The 23,878-nt window shown below is 45.3% G+C and overlaps 2 protein-coding genes and 1 pseudogene across 3 annotated transcripts in view; all 3 read right to left on the bottom strand.

Annotated features, from left to right (window-relative positions):
• The window catches only part of IARS1 (isoleucyl-tRNA synthetase 1), a 117,620-nt gene extending 110,840 nt beyond the window's left edge, over positions 1–6,780 (bottom strand). For both annotated transcript variants that reach the window (XM_070400891.1, XM_070400892.1), the window contains exon 1: positions 6,698–6,780. The gene's annotated coding sequence lies outside the window, so the exon portion shown is untranslated. The remainder of the gene's footprint in view (positions 1–6,697) is intronic.
• Positions 6,781–12,605: 5,825 nt separating this feature from the next.
• Positions 12,606–23,878, bottom strand: part of NOL8 (nucleolar protein 8) — a 37,649-nt gene continuing 26,376 nt past the window's right edge. The window contains exons 14-17 of the mRNA XM_070400952.1: positions 21,656–21,782; positions 20,985–21,055; positions 15,245–15,324; positions 12,606–14,455 (exon numbers count right to left, since the gene is read on the bottom strand). Of these exons, the coding sequence (XP_070257053.1) occupies positions 14,405–14,455; positions 15,245–15,324; positions 20,985–21,055; positions 21,656–21,782 (329 nt within the window). The 3' untranslated portion in view covers positions 12,606–14,404. The remainder of the gene's footprint in view (positions 14,456–15,244; positions 15,325–20,984; positions 21,056–21,655; positions 21,783–23,878) is intronic.
• LOC138999025 (U7 small nuclear RNA) lies at positions 15,748–15,806 on the bottom strand (annotated as a pseudogene).

Here is a 23,878-nt window from a genome sequence, read left to right as displayed (position 1 = left end):
TATCAAGTTCACCATTTAAAAGTGTACAATTCAGTGATTTTTAGTATATTCACAAAGTTGTGCAACTGTCACCATGCTAATTCCAGAACTTTTTCATCAATGCTCCCTCCCCATCCTCTAAAAACCTGTACACATTAGCAGCCACTCTCCATTCCCTTTTTTCCAGCCCCCTGACAATCATAAATCTGCTGCTTCTAAAGATTTTCCTGATCTGGACATTTCATATAAAAAGAATCATGTATGTACAGCCTATTTTGTCTGGCTTCTTTTATTTAGAATTATGTGTTCAAGGTTCATCCATGTTGTAATATATATATATAATATATATATATATATATATATATATGTCTCTTAATATGCATATATAATCTACACTAATAAAAGAGAAACACGGTAATTAGCGTACGACCGCTACCCTTTTCATTGGCTAATCAGTGAGTATACGCAAATTAACTGTCAGCCAAGATGGCAGCCGGTAGCCATGCACTGAAGCGAACAGGGAGGCTTGCTTGCTTCAGTGACTGCGGACTCCAACATTCCCCGCCTCACTTGCCGGCCTCTCAGCTGCAACTCTAAGCAACTATGTACTATGTTGCAAATAAGAAGCTAAACAAAACACCAGAAACCAGCCGGACTGAAATCCAGCCGGACCGAAACATTGTATCGATGTTTTCAGCAGCGAGGCCTCAGAGCTAAAGCTGGCCCAGAATAAAAAAAAAAGAAAACAAAACAAGGAGTGGTTGGAAGCTTTAGTACTCTCCAGCCAGAAAACAGCCCTCAGCCCCTCACACAGACTGGCCAGGCACTCCAGTGGGGACCCCCACCCTGATCCAGGACACCCTTCAGGGCAAACCAGCCAGCCCATACCCGTGCACCAGGCCTCTATTCTATAAAGTAAAAGGATAATATGCCTCCCAGCACCGGGATCAACGGAGCAGCGAGGCTCCCGGCACCGGGATCAGCGTGACAGAGGGCAGTGCCCAAAACCCCGATTGCCCTGCGGCTCTGTGTGTGACTGGGGGCGGGACCTCAACCTCCCTATCCGCCCTGCTCTGTTCATGACGGGGAAGGCACCCCAACCCCCTGATCAGCCCTGCTGTGCCTGATAGGGGGGAGCTCCCCAATCCCCTGATTGCCCTGCGGCTCTGTGTTTGACAGGGGGGAGCTCCCCAACCCCCTGATTGGCCCTGCTCTGTGTGTGACAGGGTGCGGTGCAACAACCCCCGCCCCCCCATGGGCCCTGCTCTGTGTGTGACAGGGTAGAGCCATAACCCCTCCATCAGCCCTGCCCCGAGTGTGACAGTGGTGGCGCCCGAACCCCCTGATCGGCCCTGCTCTGTGTGTGATAGAGGGTGGCGCCCCAACCGCCCTCCACGGGCCTTGCTCTGTGTGTGACAGGGTAGAGCCATAACCTCCCCATTGGCCCTGCCCTGAGTGTGACAGGGTGCAGCACCCCAACCCCCTGATCCGCCCTGCTCTGTGTGTGACAGGGGGCAGTGCCCCAACTCCCCTATCGGCCCTGCTCTGTACGTGACGGGGGGAGCTCCCCAACCCCCTGATTGACTCTGCTCTGTGTGTGACAGGGTACGGAGCCCCAACCCCCCGATGGGCCCTGCTCTGTGAGTGACAGGGGGCAGCACCCCAACCCCCTGATTCGCCCTGCTCTGTGAGTGACAGGGGGCAGCGCCCCAACCCCCTGATCGGCCCTGCTCTGTGTGTGACAGAGGGTGGCGCCGCAACCTCCCCATCGACCCTGCCTTGAGTGTGACAGGGGGCGGTGCCCCAACCCCCCAATCGGCCCTACCCTGAGCATGACTGAGGGTGGCATCACAACCTCCCGATCCGCCCTGCTCTGTGCATGACGGGGCGGTGCCCCAACTCCCCAATCGGCCCTGCTCTGAGCCTGACCGGGGGCTGCACTTAGGGATTGGGCCTGCCCTCTGCCACCCAGGAGCAAGCCTAAGCCAGCAGGTCATTATCTCCCGAGGGGTCCCAGACTGCGAGAGGGCACAGGCCGGGCTGTGGGACCCCCCTCCCCCCACCCCCCGAGTGCACAGATTTTTGTGCACCGGGCCTCTAGTATATATAATAATTATTATAATGATATACTATAATACTAGATGCCCGGTGCACAAAAATTTGTGCACTGGGGGGGGCGGGGAGAGTCCCTCAGCCCGGCCTGTGCCCTCTCGCAGTCTGGGACCCCTCGGGAGATAACGACCTGCTGGCTTAGGCCTGCTCCCGGGTGGCAGAGGGCAGGCCCAATCCCTAGGTGCAGCCCCTGGTCAGGCTCAGAGCAGGGCCGATTGGGGAGTTGGGGCACCGCCCCCTGTCATGCACAGAGCAGGGCGGACTGGGAGGTTGCGATGCCACCCTCAGTCATGCTCAGGGTAGGGCTGATTGGGGGGTTGGGGCACCACCCCATATTACACTCAAGGCAGGGTCGATGGGGAGGTTGTGGCACCACCCCCTGTGACGCACAGGGCAGGGCCCATCAGGGGGGTTGGGGCTCCGTACCCTGCAGGGCCAATCAGGGGGTTGGGGCGCTGCCCCTTGTCACGCACAGAGCAGGGCCCATCAGGGGGGTTGGGGCTCCGTACCCTGTCATGCACACAGCAGGGCCAATCGGGGGATTGGGGAGCTCCCCCCTGTCATGCACAGAGCAGGGCACATCAGGGGTTTGAGGAGCTCCCCCATGTCACGCACAGAGCAGGGCCCATCAGGGGGTTGGGGAGCTCCCCCTTGTGACTCACAGAACAGGGCCGATAGGGGAGTTAGGGCACCGCCCTCTGTCACACACAGAGCAGGGCCGATCAGGGGGTTGGGGCGCCGCCACTCTCACACTCAGGGCAGGGCCGATGGGAGGTTATGGCTCTACCCTGTCACACACAGAGCAGGTCCTGTGGGGGGGTGGGGGGGGTTGGGACGCCGCACCCTGTCACTCACAGAGCCACAAGGCGATCAGGGGGTTTGGGCGCTGCCCCCTGTCACGCTGATCCGGTGCCAGGAGGCCTCGCGGCTCCGCTGATCCCAGTGCTGGGAGGCATATTACCCTTCTACTATATAGGATAGAGGCCTGGGGGCTGGCTGGTTTGCCCTGAAGGTTGTCCTGGATCAGGGTGGGGTCCCCACTGAGGTGCCTGGCCAGTCTGGGTGAGGAGCTGAGGGCTGCTTTCAGGCTGGCAATTGACTGAAGCTCCCAACCACTCCTTTTTTTCTTTTTCTTTTTTTTTTTTAATTCTGGGCCAGCTTTAGCTCTGGCTCTAGCTCTGAGGCTTCCACTGCTATAATCGAAACAATGTATAACTCTAGCTCTGAGATCCCGGCTGACTGAAAGCTGGTTTCTGGGGTTTTGTTTATCTTCTATGTTTGCAACATAGTTTCTTAGAGTTGTAGCTCAGAGGCCGGCAACTCAGGCGGGGAATGTTGGAGTCTGCAGTCCCTGGAGCAAGCAAGCCTCATGTTCGCTTCCAGCTGCCTGGCTGCCGGCCGCCATCTTGGTTGACAGTTAATTTGCATAAGGATATGCTGATTAGCCAATGGGAAGGGTAGTGGTCGTATGCTAATTACCATGTTTCTCTTTTATTAGTGTAGATATCATTATTTTCTATACTGAATATTTCATTGTATCAACATGCCATGTTTTGTTTACCCATTCATTAGGACTCTTTCCACTTTTTGGCTATTATGAACAATGCTATAAATATGAATATATGTTTTTGTGTGGACCTAATGTTTTCAGTTAGGGGGGCATGGAGGAGGCAGCCCATTGGTGCTTCTCTCTCATTGATATTCCTATCTCTCTCTCCATCTCCCTTCTTTTCTCTCTGAAAATCAATAAAAACATATTAATAGAAAAAATTAAAAAAGAAAGAAACCACTACCTTAAACAAGGTTGTGAATTTTTAGCTCCTATATTTAGGTCATTGATCCAGTTATTTGTATATACAGTTTAGAACAGGGATATTTATTAGAGGCCCAGTCCACGAAATTCATGCACTGGGGGAGGGGAGAGGTTGCTCAGCCCGGTCTGCACCCTCCGCAGTCCAGGAGACCTCAGGGGATGTCCGACTGATGGCTTAGGCCTGCTCCCTCCACAGCCAGACACCCTTAGCACTGCGGCAGAGGCGGGAAAGGCTCCCACCACCACCCCTGCGCTCACCAGGCTCACCAGGCTCACCAGCTATGAGCCATGCTTCTGCTGCACTGACCACCAGGGGGCATCTCCTGAGTTGAGTGTCTGCCCCCTGGTTGTCAGTGTGTGTCATAGCGACTGGTCATTAAGCCATTCAGTTGATTTGCATATTATCCTTTTATTACATAGTTTTTTTGGTTATTTTTTAACAAGTTAGAGTCAAGTTTTATTTTGAAGGAGAAATAAATATGACTGGGTAATGACTTGATGCCTGGGGGTAGGATAAGAATGTTGAGTTTCTTGTTTCCATTTCTTGGGGATGGTGATACATGGTATTTTTAAATTATTGCAAAACTTGTGTCCAAATCACATTATTCACCAATTTTTCATCTACAATGTAACATTTAGTAATTGTAGACAATATGCTTTTAAAAGTAAACAAAAAAAAATCCTGGGAATTCTATCTAATGATAATATAAATTCAATAATAATAATTTTAAGAATCTCAAAAATAGTTAAGAATTAGCAGGTTTGGCACAGGGATAGAGCATCAGCCTGTGGACTGAAGAGTTCCAGGTTTGATTCTGTTCAAGGGCATATCCCCGGGTTGTGGTCCTCAACAGGAGGAGCCGATCAATGATTCTCTCTCATTGATGTTTCTCTCTCTCTCTTCCTTCCTCTCTAAAATCAATAAATATATATATTTAAAAATAGTAAGAATTAGTACCTACAATCACAAGACAGAAAGCACTTCTGTTGAAATAACCTCATCTCTTTAACCTCATTTGTTAAACTTCAATCACAGTAAGTTGCTATTGAAGAATGAGACCTAAAAAATTTGAAAGCTAAAAAGATGAGAATCTCACATTCAAATAATTACCAGCTCATTCCAATTTTCTATTTTATCCTTTTTATTGCTTGTAGTTTTTTGACAGGACAAACCTTAGAGTTCTCTGATTCAGTCTCTAGTGAGAGGTATTAAAAGTGTCCTTATAAGAATTTTGCTAATAATCTCATGTAGAAACCCTGACCACCCCAGGGCTCAACTATCTGGTTGAGTATCCTCATGTCTGTTCCCCCTCAAGGCCCATGTAGTCTTACTTTATAATCCTAACTAAGATGGTGACCAGATTTCCAAGCCAACAGCAGATTGGAAGGGGACAGGATAGCTGATAACGAGAAAACAACAGAGAAGATGGAAAACCTTAACAATTCAATAACTATCGAAGTCTGGGGTTTCTAACGAGAAATTCTGAAAACGCCAAAGCCTAATCACAGAGACTGAGCCATGTCATCAAAACAAAAAGTTTGTTACAAGAGATTTTTTCTTTCCATTATTTTTGAGATGCAACAGTTTTATATAGGAAAAAAGTAAGTGAAGTACCAGTGGCCGTTTAATTTACTGTCCATTTCTGAGTGGAGTGTGCCATTAAATGGCTTAAACAGAAGTTAGGGGCATTTTGGACCTTCTGCTCTTGTTACACCTCCAGCCTTTCAAGGTCCTACTCGTTCAGTACCGTTTTTCAGGACCATTTCAGGATCGCACTGGAAGACTAGATCTTCAGCTACCAACACCTTTATTTCGTCGCTTCCAATGCCCCCACGGCTGGCCCTGTGACTGCCAGGCCTGTGGGGGCTGTGGGAGTAGCTGGCCAGCCCCCTCTGAACCGGGAGTCAGCACCTACATCTCACCAAGACCTCAGGATTCGCGCGCACATGGCAGTGTGAACGTCAAGGCTCTGCAGCTGTTCTGACCAGTCAGGAATACGCAGCTGAACTTTTTTTTTTTTTTTTTAAATCCTCGCCCGAGGATATCTTTCCATTGATTTGTAGAGAAAGTGGAAGGGAGGGAAGAGAGAGAGACAGAGAGAGGGAAACATGGGCAGCCCAGCCGGGCCGGGGTAGGAACTGCAACCGAGGTAAATGCCCTCGACCAGGAGTGTCAACGCGCAACGCTTAGGTCCCCGGGCCGATGCTGTAACCGTTGGCCCATCGGCCAGGGCTTACCTTTTTTTTTTTTTTTTAACTTTTTTTGAATAAATGAGAATGATGAAGATGGCTCATAACTTTGATAGCATTTTGTAGGGAGCTACTACTGCGCAAAAGATTAAGAATCACTGCATTATTATGCCAAACACCAAGACCTCAACTCCTACCGATTAGTTCAAGGCCCCAACCCCATCGCAGCTCGGAGAAGCCGCCTCCTCCCACCCGCAAGCCCACCGCACGTCCGCCCGCTACCCGGCCCCGCCCGCACGCCGCTCGTGGTTCTCAGGGAGACCCCGAGTTCCCAGTAATTCCTAACCGAGCCCGCCGCCTGCTCCTCGGCAAGCTCCGTCCCACCAAGGCCGCCCCTCCCCGCCCCCGGTCCGGGTTCCCGCCACGGCCCTAGGAAGGGGAGCTCCCAGGGCTGCAATCTCGGCCGGTTCCCAGGTCTTCAGCCCCGCTGACCCTCCCAATCTCCTCTTTGGAACTAGATAGGCGCGCAACTAAGCGACAGCCCAGTAAAAACATTCAAAAACCCCACCAAACTGTGTTCACCATGTTCCCGACGCGCCGTACCTGAGGGCCACGACGGGAGCCCGTGAAGAACCGCACACGAGGCGCCCGGTGACCGAGGTGACGCAAGGCCGGACCGCGAGCTGAGGACGTCACCGCACCGGCCAATCAGCGCGTGACGGAGGGCACCAGGCAACAAACCCAACGCCGATTGGATGCTCTGGGCTCTAGGGTCAGGCCCTGCGGTGCGTGCTGGGAAGAGAGCTGGGCGATTCCGGAGTGGGGACTGGTGGTGACAGTCACGCAGTGGAGGCTCTAAGGCTGCATCCAGACTGGGAGTTGTCACTCAGGTGTTCGCGGTTGTCAATGCTCACATCCCCGTGCAGGGGACCAGTCACGTCCCCCGGCAGTGGCCTCGGTCATTGTACTGGGGGGCTGTGAGCACCAGTCCCCAAAGCAGCCTGGGCTCTAGGGCTGTTTTTCAGTCTAGTGCAGACCTTCACCAAATTACCCAGGAGCTGGCAAAAATGCAGAGGCCCAGAATACAGAGCAGGCCTGCTGGAACTGTCTCCGGACGTGGCTCACAAAAAGCAACATTTCTGCCCTGTCCGGGCACTCAGTTGATTAGAGTCTCATCCCCATAAACCAACATTACAGGTTCCATCCCTGGTCAGGGCACAGACAAGAATCAACCAATTAATGCATAGACAAGTGGAATAATAAGTAAATGTTTCTCTCTCTAAAATGAATCATTTAAAAAATTGACCTTTAAACAAAGCCGCACTTTAACAGGCACCTGGACAATTCTGATGCACACTGCAATTCCTGACCCGCCCATCTGAGGAGACCCTGCTGTTTCTCAGAAAAAGGTGGAGGCCACTATGCTATGTCTGAAAGGAGCCGGAGAGGGTGGTCAGTGGTGTTCCAGGGAAGCTTCCCCTTTTGTGTCCTTCAGTGCCACCTCCAGAGTGTTAAGTTTGATCAAATAATTGAATGGATACTCCCTCCCCTGGCAACTGACCTTTACACCAACATTCCCTTTTGCTCAGCACTTGCTAAGACCACATTCCACTTGCTAAGACCATTATCTTTCTCCTTAGGACCTGCCCAGAGAATTTTCTGCCCAGAAAAAGCCCGCCTAGAGTCCTTTAAAAACTCGGACTCCCTGCCCCTGGGGGCTGGCACCATATCGGGGCTGGCACCATTTTTCCAGATGACCAAATTCATAATTCTTTACCCCTTTTGGCCTCATGTGTTCCTCCTTCAGCGACCCTAACATTTGGTGCCAAAACCTGGGAGGGATCCATGGGGAAGGGGAGCCATCGCCCCAGCTTTAATCACCCTGAGTTTGCTACTTGGAGAGCAATAGGCAGTGGCAGCTCAACCTGGGCTTACCTCCAAATCCTACTTGGGTGACATGATTTCCAGCCTTGATTAGGCCTCCCTCCCAACCAGCCAAGAAGGGTGCCAGATTGGGGACCACTCCTTCCCATTGCTGACCCCCCACTCAACCCCAGTTCATTTCATCTCCGAGAGGTGACAATTGGATCACCCCTCCGTATTTTTTATTTGTTGTCATCTCAGACAAAAGACCTAGCACTAGGCCAGAAATCCTCTTCAATTTGGTTTCGGCCCTGGGACCAGGTTCCACAGTCTTCCTTGTCACAAGGGATGCCTGCCACATGGATTAGACCGTCCTCCTCTCTCCAGAGCCTGACTAGATGGTGGGGATGCCCTCCCTCTAGTCTTGCTCCCCGGGTCTCCCTGTGTTGCTTACCTCCTCTTCCTAATTTACACCACAGGGAATTTTTTTCCATCCCCCCAAAAACCACTCCTCTGGCATGTCTCCTCCATATCTGAACACACTCAGCCTTTCCATGGAGGTCTGAACAAAGCACCTTATCCACAAGATAAATTAGACAATGATTCACACTGGCCCAAGATTTTTAACCTTCTCCAGGACTTAATTTCTGTCACTGCAATGGGAAGTTGTCAGAGATCCCCTACACCCAGGCCTTCTTTACACTCTGCAATTACCCTTCTTTCTCCTCCTTACCAAGCCCCACTCTTACTTGTTCCCAGATAACCCAGCCTCCAGCCCCCTGTCCTGCCCTTCTGAGAGGTGACCAGGGCCGAGAGTTTGGCCAGGTACACATCTCATTTTCCATATCCAACCTCACACAGACTGAGAGGCATCTCAGGTATTTTTCCACCGACCCCACTACCTTTACTAAGGAATTTGAGTACCTGACCCAGTACATGACCTGATCTGGCATGACATCTGTGTCATCCTGTCCTCTCTCACCCCAGAATAGAAGGAGCATGTCTGGCTAGCAGCTCATGGCCATGCCAATGCCCTCCATAGAGAGGATGCTGACATGGTCCCCCAAACTGACCTGAGACTGGCCTATCAGGTTAATTCTCCAGGGCACTGCCTCCACAGCCATATAATCACCTGCCTCATTGCCAGACTCAAAAAGGACCCCACCTCCCCAGAGGGAATCCTTCTTGTGAACACTCATTTTATATCCCAATAAGCCCCCAACATATGCCGCAAATTTCAAACATAGACACAGGTTCACAAACCTCTCAAAAAGACCCTGTTATCCTGGCCTTAAATGTCTTTAATAATAGAGACGAGGAGACCCAAACCCAAAAACAAAGGCAAGATCAGGCCAAGGCTAAAGCCCAAAAGAAGGCCTCAGAGAATGTTTGTGAAAGTTGTAAGACGGTTTGTGAAAGTTATAGAAGGTTTGTAGGGAGAAATGTTAAAAGGAAGTTATATAAATGACACAGGCCTGTGAGCCAGGACAAGCAGAATAGGGAAACTGAGATAGTAAAAAGCAGTTGCAACTATCTAGAAAATCCAGATGCCAAGCAGTCCACAGCCATCTAGTAAAGTCTATCTTCCTAAACCAACGATAATTGAAACTAAGAGAATAAGCCTCATTTTGGTATAGTAGTCTACAACCATCCAAACTAATGTTTCCTTCCTTCCACCAGACCATAATTCTTGTTCTTCTAGCTTTTGCCTCAATAATAAAATTTATAAAACGGTTTGTCTCTACCAGGTTAGGCAGCTTAGACACTTGATCTTTTCTTCCCTAAAAACAACATCTAGGTCTCAGTTGTATTTCAGCTCCAGGCCCAGAAAAGCAGCAAAACCAGACAAGTGACACTGTGGCAGCCTCAGGACCAGCTTTTACCTCCCAGTCACTCAAAAGGACACTCTCCAGCCTTCACCAGCCAGTCTCTTGGGGAAATTATGCTGCTGCAACCCCTCATCCAGTTGACTACTATCAAAGTCCATACCCCTGCCCTAGCCAGTTTGGCTTGGTGGATAGAGTGTCGGCCTGTGGACTGAAGGGTCCGAGGTTAGATTCCAGTGAAGAGCACATGCCCAGGTTGCAGGCTCGTTTCCCAGTAGGGGGCTTGCAGGAGGCAGCCAATCAGTGATTCTTTCTCATCGTTGATGTTTCTCTTTCTTCCTTCCTCTCTGAAATCAATAAAACTATATTTTAAACAAGTCCATTCCCCTGTGATCTTGACATCCCCACTCAGCAGGAAGTAATTATGAAAAGATATGACTTTCATCCCTATTTCATAAAGCAAAAAAGCTGGAATGTTAGGTTTGATCAAATAATTGAATGGATAACCCTACCCTGGCAACTGAACTTTACTCCACTTCACAACCAACATTCCCTTTTGCTCAGCACTTGCTAAGACCACAATCCACTTGCTAAGACCATTATCTTTCTCCTTAGGACTCGGATAGAGAATTCTCTTCTCAGAAAAAGCCACCTAGAGTCCTTTAAAATCTCCCACTCCCTGTTTCTGGGTGCTATCGGCATTTTGGGGCTCAACCATTTGGTTTCCAGATGACCTAATATATTCATCATTCTTTACCCCTTTTGGCCTTGGGCGTTCCTCCTTTAGCGACCCTAACACAGAGTTCTGGATTTTACTGCATAAATTATGGTAAATGGCCATATGGAGAGATAAAAAGAAATTTCTGCTAACCAGTCTTAAAAACTTTTCCCGTTATGAAAAAAAAATTATTTGCTTATTTATCTGCTCACTTACTTGTTTGTGCTGCATGTCTCCCTGGCACCTTAAGATCTGCTGGTTTGGATTTCGGGCTCATCCCCCAAAAGAGGGCGTGCAGGAGGCAGCCAATCAATGATTCTCATCTTTGATTTTTCTCTCTCCCCCTCTAAAATCAATAAAACAGCTGAAACCGGTTTGGCTCAGTGGATAGAGCGTCGGCCTGTGGACTGAAAGGTCCCAGGTTCGATTCCGGTCAAGGGCATGTACCTGGGTTGCAGGCACATCCCCAGTGGGAGATGTGCGGGAGGCAGCTGATCGATGTTTCTCTCTCATCAATGTTTCTAACTCTCTATCTCTCTCCCTTCCTCTCTGTAAAAAATCAATAAAATATATTTAAAAAAATAAAATCAATAAAGCATACATTTAAGAAAATAGGAGAGAATCTGGAGCCATGCAAAGGTAGTAGACCTCAGGCTTTGGCACCAGAGACTATAAAGGAAATTCTAGGCCTTGACAAATTGAGAATAATTTTGCATGTAACTGCTTACTGTACCCATTAACAGTGACAAAACAACTACTAATTGATCTGGCCAAGAATATGTAGAAAGCACAACATTAAGTTTAAGAACATTTTGATAATCTGTGTAACATTCATTCAACAGTCAATTAGGGTTTAAGAAAACTCTACAAAGTATCAGGGATTAGAGTAAGGCAGGATTCATGTCCTTACTCAAAGGGGTAAATTGCGACTCAATAACTTAACTTGCTTGAAAACACACACATTTATCAGTTGTGTGTCTTCAGCTTCTTAACCAGAAGTACTTGGAGTGTATTTTAAGTCTTTGCATTCCTTAAGTTGCTACCTTGCCCAGTTCATTTTTATCATCCGTCTACATAGTCTAGCTTAGAACAGGGCAGAAGGCTCTTAGACTGATGAGACCAGGGAAAAAGGGGTAGGAGGATGAGTCTGATTACTTAAAAATTGTAGTGAGACACACTTTATGGCATCGTTGGGAAACATGAGAGGACTAAATATAGAAAGTTGAGCAAGTGAAAAAAAGATTCTAGGACAAGGTTAAATGTGGCCAAAATATTCTACTTGGATTACAGTTAAATCCTTATTAAACTATTTTTTTCTTATTTAAAAAAAAATGGATTTGAGAGAGAGGAAGAAACATCAAGAGGCTGCCTCCTTCACTCTCCCTACTGGGGATTGAGCCCACAACCTGGGCATGTGCCCTGACTAGGAATTGAAACTGAAACTTTTGGTGCACAGGACAATGCTCAACCAACTGAGCGAAACCGGCCAGGGGTAAATCTTCATTTGTCAGAGTAGGATGTCAATAGGTAATCTCTAAAATGGAAAAACCAAGAAACCACAGCATAAGCATAGTAGGTAGAAATATGGAGATAAATTCAGAGGAAACATCAAACTGTTTAAGGTGGTTGTATCTGGGGTTCAGGAATTGGGGGTGGGCAAAGCTACTTGGTATCACTTTTGCTTTGGAGACTTAAACATGGTCACAAACGAAAACTCCTCCCACTGAGAGGTGAGGGTGTATGTCCACAGCCATTGAGCCCAAGTGGGTTCAGTGTTTTGTTCCTACCTAGACTCTAGTGGAAATGACTGAGCCATTTCTGAGCTAGGCCTTAAGAGACCGGTGGCATTTGTTTCCTGATCCCAAAACCTAGCTGCCATGCTGGGAAAAAACTCATGATAGGCACTGAGTGGGCCATCCTAGAAATGGACTCACTGGTTGCAGCAGAGCCATGCCAAAGACACTGCAAGGAGAAGCGATGAATAGTCCCAAAGGAGCCTGACCAAATTGGTTTTTGTAAGAACAATAAATGATTGTTAAGGAGATAACTTGTTATGCAGCAGTAGATAAGAATGTGTAAATGAAATAGACATCAACACAAGGTGGAACATTTGGATTATTTATTCTGCTGAGAGGTTGTTTCCAGTCTCCGTGAAGTTTGAGGTATTGGAAACACAGGATTGACTCTTAGGCTACTTAGTCCCTTGGACCCTGTTTATTAAAAAATTATGTGCTGAGCACCCACTATGTGCTAGACATGATTCCAGGCAGTGGGGACATAACAAAGACAACATTCCAGCCCTCATTAAGTTATATTCAATCAAGATGTAAATCAATAAATGCTTAATTTCAGAAATACACAGTTTTTTTAAAAAAATATATTTTATTGATTTTTTTTACAGAGAGGAAGGGAGAGAGATAGAGAGTCAGAAACATCGATGATGAGAGAGAAACATCGATCAGCTGCCTCCTGCACACCCCCTGCTGGGGATGGGCCCACAACCAAGGTACATGCCCTTGACCGATATCGAACCTGGGACCTTTCAGTCCACAGGCCGATGTTCTATCCACTGAGCCAAACCGGTTAGGGCACAGAAATACACAGTTTCAATGATAATCCCTTGGGATTTATACAACACAATTTTTTAATGTTTTATTTTTAATTGATTTTTAGAGAGAGAGGAAGAGAGAAGGAGAAACAGTGGTGTGAGGGAGACATCAATTGGTTGCTTCCTGCATAGATCCTGACTGAGGATCGAACCTGCAACCTGGATATGTGCCCTGACAGGGAATCAAATGGAGAACTTTTGGTGCAGGAGACCACATTCAATCAACTGAGCCACACAGGCCAAGTCTAACACACTGCTGTACAGAGCTAAGTTTGATAGGATTGTCTTCATTCTAGCCCAGTTGATCTAATAAGGTATTAAATCTGCCTCCCTATAGGGACTTAGGGTCCTGACGCCTAACTGTGATTACATACCTTTCAAACACTTGGATTTTTCATAAGCCTCTGCTCTAACTAGAATTGTGGGATTGATGGGCTTGCCTCTATCAATTCCTGGAGGTGAAGGATAGGAAAACTCTATTTGCTGTCCTTTTCTGGTCTTCCCAGGACTCTCCTAGAACGCTGGTCTGGAAGTTCCTGCATTTCAGTTCACTACTCACCAGAAAGCAAGTACAAAACTCAAGTTTGACTTGTGTTCAATCTCTTAAAACAAAAAACATAGAATGGAGGTAAAGTTTACTTGGTACAATCAGAAATAAATAATCAAGTAGCCAAAATTCACACAAAACCTAACTTGAAAAACACAAGTGCCCTGACCCATATATTTTATCATTTAAAAAAATATTTTTATTGATTTCAGAGAGTAAGGGAGAGGGAGAGAGAGACAGAAACATCAATGATGAGAGAGAATCATCGATCGGCTGCCTCCTGCATGCCCCACACTGGGGATAGAGCCCACAACCCAGGCATGTGCACTGACTGGGAACTAAACCGTGACCTCCTGGTTCATAGGTTGACGCTCAACCACTGAGCGACGCCGGCCAGGCTGACCCACATATTATAAAAGGCTTTATGTAAAGATTGTATCAGAACATGCCCATTGTCATTGAGGATGGAGGGCAACGAGATTACATACAAAAAGTTTTCTTTTTTTTGAGGGACTATCTTGTGCTTCATTAACAAAAAAAAGTTCAGTTTAATTTTTTTTGAAGTACTTAGGTAGAAATACAGGAACTCCATAGAAAAACATAGCAATAACAACCGGAAGGTATCCATTAGCTGGATTTTGAATATTCCTCAACTCCAAGTTCTTGTTAGCTAAAATTATTTTCTAGGTCACCGAATTTCCACAGGTGAATCTTGTTCACAATCAGTATCAAAACCCATAATGACACTTTATTTTGGTTTCACTCTCCTTTTGGCATCTTTATGTTTCTTCCGACAATCCTAGAAAAACATAAAAACATAAAAGCCTTTGTGATTCCCTGTTACTTAATGACACATGCCTGAACTCGGACCAGTGACTGAATTAGGATGGTCTTGTCTCTTCACTTGTACCATGTGTGTTGCATCAAATAACCTCAAAGTTCCCTTTCAACATTGTAATTCTAAGTGTTTAAATCATGTTCTCAGTTGTCATTCTTTCACCCAAAAGTGGTTAGGGGGTGTCTTAAGTTTCATACCTTACGCCAATATTCTTACAAAAGGCATCCTATTTAATAAAGAGGTAATATGCAAATTGACCATCACTCCAACACACAAGATGGCTGCCCCCATGTGGACACAAGATGAACTGCATGGGAGGGCAGTTAGGAGAGACTGGGCAGGCAAGGGAGGGCAGTTGGGGGGGACCAGGCCTGCAGGGGAGGGCAGTTAGGGGCAACAAAGCAGGGGAGGGCAGTTAAGGGCGACCAGGTCTGCAGGGGAGGGTAGTTTTGGGGGGGACCAGGCCTGCAGGGGAGGGCAGTTGGGGTGATCGGGCTGGCAGGGGAGCAGTTAGGCATCGATCACAGTGGCAGGGGAGTGGTTAGGAGCGATCAGGCTGTCAGGCAGAAGCGGTTAGGGGCAATCAGGCAGGCAGGCAGGCAGGCAAGCGGTTGGAAGCCAGCAGTCCCGGATTGTGAGAGGGATCCCAGATTGGAAAGGGTGCAGGCTGGGCTGAGGGCCTCTAGTATATTAATACAAAGATAACAAAGTATCTATTTATGGAGACAATACGAACATACAAATACTCACCATACGCAGGTTGTTTGTTCTGGCCTCCCAAGAATTCCTACTAATATTACCTCCCATTCCTCTCCAGAATAAGTCAGAACCTACTCCGGGAAGATAAAAAAAGATAAGAAAACAAATTACTATAAAAAAGGATACTATTCTAGTGCTGGCATCATCAAGGTCTTTAATTCCAGTTAGGACCTACAGACAAAACCATCAATTTATGCTAATTTTTGAAGTTTTGTTATTTAAAAATTATTTTTAATTTTTCAATTACACTTCACATACATTATATTAGTTTCAAGTGTATACCCCGGCGATTAGACCTATAACTTCTTAAGTGAATATCCTGATAAAACTAGTACCCATTTGACACCAAAGTTATTAGTGTCAAATACATTAGATCTCAGTGACTATTTTGTAACACATGCTTCACCCATCGCCTCAACATCCATCCCATCTAGCAACTATCAAAATGTTTTCTGCATCTATGAGTCTGTTTCTTTTCTTTTCTTTTCTTTTTTTTTGGTCTCCGGTAAACCCAGAAGACCTGCTGGACAAATTGAAAGAGTTGTAAGCACTTATAAGTCTGTTATTGTTCTGCTTGTTCATTTATTGTTTTTTAGATTTAATTAATTGTTGGTATGTATTTATTACATTTTATTGTTCATATTTTTGATTTTTAAATTTCTTCTTCTTAAAGAAGCCCTTTAACATTTCATGTAATAGAGGTCTTGTTTGGGAAGCTCTTTATCTGTCCTCTGAGTCTAAATGATAGTTTTTAAAAAAATATATTTTATTGGTTTTTTAGAGAGGAAGGGAGAGGGAGACAGAGTTAGAAACATCAATGAGAGAGAAACATCGATCAGCTGCCTCCTGCACACCCCCTACTGGGGATGTGCCCGCAGCCAAGGTACATGCCCTTTAGTGGAACTGAACTTGGGACCCTCCAGTCCGCAGGCTGATGCTCTATCCACTGAGCAAAACTGGTCAGGCCTAAATGATAGTTTTGCTGGATAGAGTATCTTGGTTGTAGGATCTTTTTGGTGTTATGCAGCTATCAGAGATGTCCCCCATTTTCCAAACTTTGCCCTCCTCAAACCTCCCCCAGCCCCATTCCAGGCAATCACCACAATACTCTCTGTGTCAGTGGGCTATCTATATAGTCATATACATTGTTTGGTTAAACTCTTCCCTTACCTCTGAGATTCATCACTCTGTTCCATGCTTCCATGTCTCTGGACCTATTTTGTTTGTCAGTATATTTTGTTCATTATATTCCACATATAAGTGACATCATGTGATACTTGTCTTTCTCTGACTACCTTATTTTGCTTAGCATAATACTCTCCAGGTCATTCATGTTGTTGCAAAGCATAAGAGATCCATGTTTATTTACAACTGCTTAGTATTCCATTGTGTAAATGTACCATAGCTTTTCTATCCACTCATTTACTGACGGGCACTTGGGCTGTTCCAGATTTTAGCTATCTACACTAATAAAAGAGAAAGATGCAAATTGATCTTACCTTCATGATGCACAGGAGCCAATCAGGAGTATGCAAATTAACCCAACAAAGATGGCGGGTTAGTTTGCATATGCAGGTGCCGAGTGGCATGCTTGCATCGTCGCCACGGCAACGACACAGGCGTTCCACACCGCCCCAGCCGCTCCAGCCGCGTGGGAAGGAGGAAAGGTGGTTCTGAGCCACAGCGAAAGCATAAAGGTGGCTCTGGGCCAGAGCGAAGACGGCTCCAGTCGGAGCGAAGGCAGTGCCAGCAACCAGGGGAAAGAAAGCCTATTCTTGCACGAATCTTCGTGCATCGGGCCTCTAGTTGTAAATAACACTGCTATGAACATAGGGATGCATATATTCGTTCTGATTCCTGTTTCTGGATTCTTAAGACACTAGAGCCACGTTGCATGAAGATTTGCACAATAGGCCTTCCTTCCCCTAGCTGCCGGCAAAGGTTTTCCTCTGCCACCCGGGAACCAGGCCTTTGGTCCGGCTAGAGGGGAGAAGCCTAGCCTTGAGGCTTGGCTACTCCACTCCTGCCGCAGCAGAGAAGCCAAGCCTCTCCAGTCTCCAGTCGTCTTCAGTCTTTGCTCTGGGCCTGTATGCAAATTAACCTGGCATGTTTGTTGGGTTAATTTGCATAATCATCCTGATTGGCTGGTGGGTGTAGTGGGATGATGACCAACTTACATATTTCTCTTATATTAGTGTAGATATTCCCAGCAGTGGTTTGCTGGGTAAAATGTCAGTTCCATTTTTAAAAAAATGTTTTTTATTGATTTTTTACAGAGAGGAAGGGAGAGGGATAGTTAGAAACATCATTGAGAGAGAAACATCGATCAGCTGCCTCCTGCACATTCCCGACTGGGGAAATGCCCACAACCAAGGTACATGCCCTTGACTGGAATCGAACCCAGGACCCTTCAGTCCGACGCTCTATCCACTGAGCCAAACTGGCCAGGGCCCATTTTTTTTAAGGGAGATTTCATACTGTTTTCCACTGTGGCTGTCCCAGTCTGCATTCCCACCAGCAATGGACTGTTTCCCTTTCCCCCACATCCTCCCCAGTACTTGTTACTTTTTGCAACCTGTAGCAAGTGTGAGGTGACACCTCATTGTCATTTGCATCTCTCTGTTTACTAGCGACGTTGAGCATTTTTTCACATTTCTTGGCCATCCCATATGTCCACTTTGGAGAGTGTATATTCAGGTTCTTCACCCATTTTTTAACCATTCCACCTTCCTTTTGTTGAGTTGTATAAGTTCTTTATATATTTTGGAAATTAATCTATCAGCTGTATCATTGACAAATATGTTCTCCCATATATTTGGTTCCCTTTGCATTTTGAGGATGGTTTCTTTTGCCATGCAGAAGCTTTTATGTTTTGATATAGTCCACTTATTTTTTCCTTTGTTTCTCTTGCCCTAGGAGATATACCAGTGAAAATTCTGGTACGTGAGATGTCTGAGATTTTACTGCCTATGTTTACTTCTAAGATTTTTATGGTTTCGTGCCTTACATTTAAGTGTTTCACCCATTATAAGTTTATATTCTTGTGTATGGTGTAAGTTGGTGGTGCAGTTTTTTGTTGTTGTTGTTGCATGTACCTGTCCAATTTTCAAACATCATTTATTAACACATTGTATGCAGGAAACGTATTTATACGTTTTATACTTGTTCTCAATACATTTGCTCACCAAGGGCAAATATATATATATTTTAATATTGGCTTTTTTCTGTGAATTTTCATATTTTGTGTACAGTGAAATTTTTAAATTTTAAGCCTAACCGTTTACTTGTTTCATACTTTATACGTTTTATAAATACGTTTCCCGCATACAATGTGTTAAACAGATGATCTTTACTCCATTGTATGCTCTTGCTTACTTTGTCCAATATAACTAGACCAAAAAGACATGGGTTTAGCCCTAGCCATGTTGGCCTGTGGACTGAATGATCCTGGGTTTGATTCAAGGGCACATACCAGGGTTGTGGGATCAATCCCCAGTAGGAGTCTTTGTTCTTGTGCCATTACCAGCTGTTTTGATCACAATGACTCTGTAATATACTTTGATATCTGCTGTTGTTATTTTTTGTTTTATGCTGTTGAAGTTCTAAGTTCATCTACTCTTCCACTAAGTTCAAGGAGCATCCTTATAACTAGTGTTTTGAACTTTACATCTGATAGTCCCAGTGACACTGCCTCCCCATTCACCTGAGCTGGGCACTCCAGGTGTGCTCCCCATGTGGGCTGTGCACTCTCTTCTGTTGTAGTTGACCCTCGAATGCTCTTGGCACGTTAATGGGAGGGATTTATTGCCAGGCCAATCAGCTGCAATGTGCAGCTGTAACCAACAGAGGGGATAGGTTGTGCAGGGGCCCACTCCATGGAGCAGGATTTAACTTCAGCAGGGCTCTGGTGCCCACTGCATCCACACCTTGAATGTATTACTTGTGGAAGGTGGTTGAGTAGTGCTTCCATGTGGTCTGAAGCTGTCCACTGAGTGTGCTGGCTCTGGGGCCTCCTGGGGCCTCCAGGCCAAGGTCAATTGCTGCCTGTGTGAGGGATTAGCTCATGCTAATTTGTGGCATGAGCTATAAGGCGATCTGCAGATGGCTGCTACTTGTGCTGGGCTTGGAGTTGCCCAGGTGAGGCCAAGTTGTGAACCAAGGGCAGTTGTGACTAGTGTCAGGACAGGGGCCACTTAACAAGAAGTCAAGGGCACCCTGGGGCCAGATGCTGTTTGAGGGATTTTAGGAAATTCTGAAGCATGAGCCAAGACAGGCCATTGGTATGGAAAAGCCAGTGGAAATAGCTTGGGTGGGCCTATAAGTTATGTTGTGTGGAATTTCAGAGAATTACCAGGCTGGGCAAACAGTGATAGCCAGCTTGATGCAAACTCAGATATAGTGCCAGCTTTCAGTTTGTGTGTGGGGAGGGCTCATCACAGGAACAATGACCTCTGCCAGCACTTCTGTTTGCGAGAAAGGTGCCCCTCTAGGTCTTGCCCTGATGCCAGCAGTTTAGTTCCTCCACATATGTCCCTGGTGCCTTTCAAGCTGCAGCCTCAGAGAAGGATGAATAAGTCTGAGTATGGGCCTATCTGGAACTCCAGCAGCCTCTGTCTCCCTTAGCCTCAATCCCCACTGGTTCTTCTTCTTCTTTTTTTTTAAAAATATATTTTATTGATTTTTTTATAGAGAGGAAGGGAGGATAGAAAGTTAAAAACATCGATGAGAGTGAAACATCGATCAGCTGCCTCCTGCATACCCCCCACTGGGGATGTGCCCGCAACCAAGGTACATGCCCTTGGCCAGAATCGAACCTGGGACCCTTCAGTCCGCAGGCTGATGCTCCATCCACTGAGCCAAACAGGTCAGGGCCCCACTGGTTCTTAAAGGCTGAAGTGATGGGGACTTCTCTTCCTGGCACTGGAACCCTGGGCTGAGGGGTGTGATGTGGGGCTGTGACCCCTCACTCCAAAGGGAGGACCTCCGCAGCTGCAATATTCCTCCAGATTTTTATCCACAAGTGGGTGTGGGACCAGCCAATTCTACATCTCCACCCCTCCCACGTACTACTGATGTGGCTTCTTTATATCCTAAGTTGTAGGAATTCTGTTCAGCTACATTTCCAGTGGTTCTGGATAATGGCTATTCTGTAGTGCAGTTGTATTTTTGATGTGGCTATCAGAAGATGCTAGTACTTATGCCATTAACTTGATCAAAATAATAGGTGTGATTCGGGTCTCCCTTCAGGGCAGCTACTGCACTCCCAGAGGTGCCTGAAATTCCTGGGCACAGACTTCCCTGCTGTAGCTGGAAGAATTTGTGCTATTTAAAAAAATATATTTTGTTCCTTTTTTACAAAATGAAAATGTAGAATTGCAAGGATTTTATTGTTTGTATACCATTTACTATTATGTAACTTTTATGGTTTATATTTGTACTAGACTTTAAGAAATGAGGTTTCACATGAACTTTCAGGTACTAAAATCATAGGATTGTTGTGTCTAGCATCTTCCCAAGTCCTTGAAACTAAAAAAGCTCTTGTTGATAATAAATAAGGGAGGTGGTGAAAGGAAACTCTCAGCCCTCTAGAACTTTAATGTCAACATGCATCAGTCTAACAGAGAGGGCTAAGCCACATGACACTGCAAAGGGTTAGGATTTTTGCCGAACAGTTCTTACCTGGATGTGTTATTGTATCAGTGCAGTGGAGATTAAAAAAAAAATGACTTACCAAGAAGTCTTTCATCATTATTAGAGAAAAAAAAAAATCTAGTGGTCTCTTGTGCAGGTAATGATACTTCTCTGGAGAGAGAGAGAGAGAGAGAGAGAGAGAGAGAGAGAGAGACACACATATATTGGTTGGTTAATTTCTATATTTAAGGAGAAATATTTACACTGAAAACATAAATTAACTGTTCCTTAAATATATTTGCTTTGTGTTTTGCTCATTTTGCTGAGGAAAAGTAACCCAATGCTCTTTCTAGTCAACATTCTTCTCTTCTACTGGAAGCTTTGGTGATGAAGACTTGTGTAAGCACACCATGCTCTCCCTTCCCCACGTGGACGCTGATCCTTTCACCCTACCATTGCCACCCCGTTTACCAATGTTTCCCAGAGGCTGGAAGCCAGCAGCTGCCATATCCTCTTTCCAGACCAGGGACTTCAGTGTTAGGCTCCTTTGCCTGTGCATAGCATAACCCCCACCCAGTGCTATCCATATTTCAAGAAAAGGAAATATGCTCCTCATTACAAAAAGGCTACAGAGTTCTCTAAATAAGCTGAGAGGAGAAAATTAATTTGTCTTGAAACAATAAGCTTCTATTTTTCTAAAATATTTCTAAGCATGTCAAACTCAGGTTTTATGAATTATGAAATATACCTGTTCAGAAACAATTTGCTTACCCGAGGCTGGACTTCCTGTCATCTGTTTCTTCAGTAACATCGTCCTCTTCGGAACTGCTATCTTGGAAACGAGGGGCTACCTGCCAGGCAGTCCTACCAGGTTTCACTGTCTCAACTCTATAGGTCTCTGTATCATCATGACCATAAAAGATGACAGGATTGCAATGAATAACCAAGTATTTCTGAACATACTCATTTCATTATTTTCACCATGTTAGTATAGTTCTACATTTACAATATCTTAATCATTAATTAAGAATAGATAGTATCTTTTGAGATTTTCAAATACTAACTGAGAAGGTACTATCACTTTTTTTGGCATTGCTAGGGTAAATTGATAAGGAACATAGCAATATTATAAAAAGATATAAAAACTAAAAGTTTATAAATGGGCATCATAGTTTAAAAAAACAAACAATTTCTCTCTCATGGATGTTTCTAACTCTCTATGTCTCTCCCTTCCTCTCTGTAAAAAAATCAATAAAATATATTTAAAAAACAAACAAACAAAACAAAACAAAAAAACAAAATGAGTGTTGCACCTGTGCTCGCATGAGAAGCCTTAAAAAGAACCCACTGTAGTAAAACCGGATTTCCTTCCTGTTTATTCATAAATGAGGAAAGAGACATATGTATACACTTTCGATTTCCAAAACCTCTTTCTAGAACTGCTGGAAAAGCTACTGCTATAAGCTGCGAACATTCAGTGCATGACCCCAAAACGTTCCAAGTACTTAAAGCACATCTCCCAGGTTGCTGAGGTGTCTTAGTACTTATTTTAAGACCTTTTTCTCACAATTGGCTCTCATAATTAGAATGAGATATGCAGGACATGTACAATATTGTGTCTTATTTAGAACAATATTTGAAAAACTACTAGATTGTTTTATCTCCTGTTGGAATACCACAGAGCTGGCATTTAATATTTAACAGCTAAATACAGGGATGCTATTTTAACTGCTGATCTTTAAAATAGAATCCACTGTAGTTAGGTGTGGATGGATTCTCCTCTATCTTACTTTTCACAATGAAGTTCCAAAAAAGCTGCACTTCCAATCTGAACACTAGATAAAGAGCAGCCCTAAGGAACAGGGTTTTTTGTTGTTGTTGTTTTTAAACATATGTTTTTTATACATTTCATATAGGGAGGAAGAGGAAGGGAGAGACTGAAACATCAATGATGAGAGAGAATCATTGATTGGCTGCCTCCTGCACACTTCCTACTGGGGATTGAGCCTGCAACACAGGCATGTGCTCTTGACTGGAATCGAACCTGGGACCCTTCAGTTCTAAGCCGGACACTCTAAACACTAAGCCAAACTGGTTAGGGCAAAGGTTTTTAACTTTTGTACCATGTTGGCCTTCAACAGTAACCCCCTGAAATGGAATAACAATACTGGTACTGGTATTTTTCTCTAGATTCTGGCAAATCTTCAAGGATAAAGTTTGAAACAACTGGGATATCCATGAAATAGCACATTTACATAAAGCCAAGGTTACCTATTTCTTCCTTTCTCCTACCATATAGTACTGGCTTCTGTAAATAAGTCATGGCTTCTCCAACTGCATTTAAGATATGAAACTATTTATTTATTAAAAAAAATTTTTTTTATTGATTTCAGGGAGGGAGAGGGAGAGAGAGATAAAAACATTGATGATGAGACAGAATTATTGATCCACTGCCTTCTGCATGCCCCACACTGGGGATCGAACCTACAATCTGGGCAGTTGCCCTTGACTGGAATTGAACCTGGGACCCTTCAGTACGCAGACCGACGCTCCATCCATTGAGCCAAACCCGCTAGGTCAAGATATGAAATTATTTAAATCTATGACTTAGCATACCTCAGTGATTCCCAAAGTGGGCGCTACCGCCCCCCGGTGGGCGCTGCAGCGATCCAGGGGGGCGGTGATGGCCACAGATGCATTTGGGGGCGATGAATAACTGCTATTAAAATTTAAAAAAAATTAATTTCCAGGGGATGAGTAATATTTTTTCTGGAAAGGGGGCGGTAGGCCAAATAAGTTTGGGAACCACTGGTATACCTCTTCAACAGAAGGTATGCTGCACATTATTTTTTAGCTTCCCTTCATATGCTAGAAGTTTGCTCCCTTAAAGCTGAAACAATGTTCTACTGTGTTAAACACAGCTCCAGGAACATTGCATTTATGGCCATGTGATATAGAACCTCATATTGTTTAGGTGCAAGAAAAAATAGTTTC

Source organism: Myotis yumanensis, unplaced genomic scaffold, assembly GCF_028538775.1.
Source record: "Myotis yumanensis isolate MYYU_CA2020_CCGP unplaced genomic scaffold, mMyoYum1.0.hap1 SCAF_21, whole genome shotgun sequence".
NCBI classification, from domain to species: domain Eukaryota; kingdom Metazoa; phylum Chordata; class Mammalia; order Chiroptera; family Vespertilionidae; genus Myotis; species Myotis yumanensis.
Note: the sequence above shows the minus strand (reverse complement) of the source record. Positions and strands in the feature narration are given on the sequence as shown.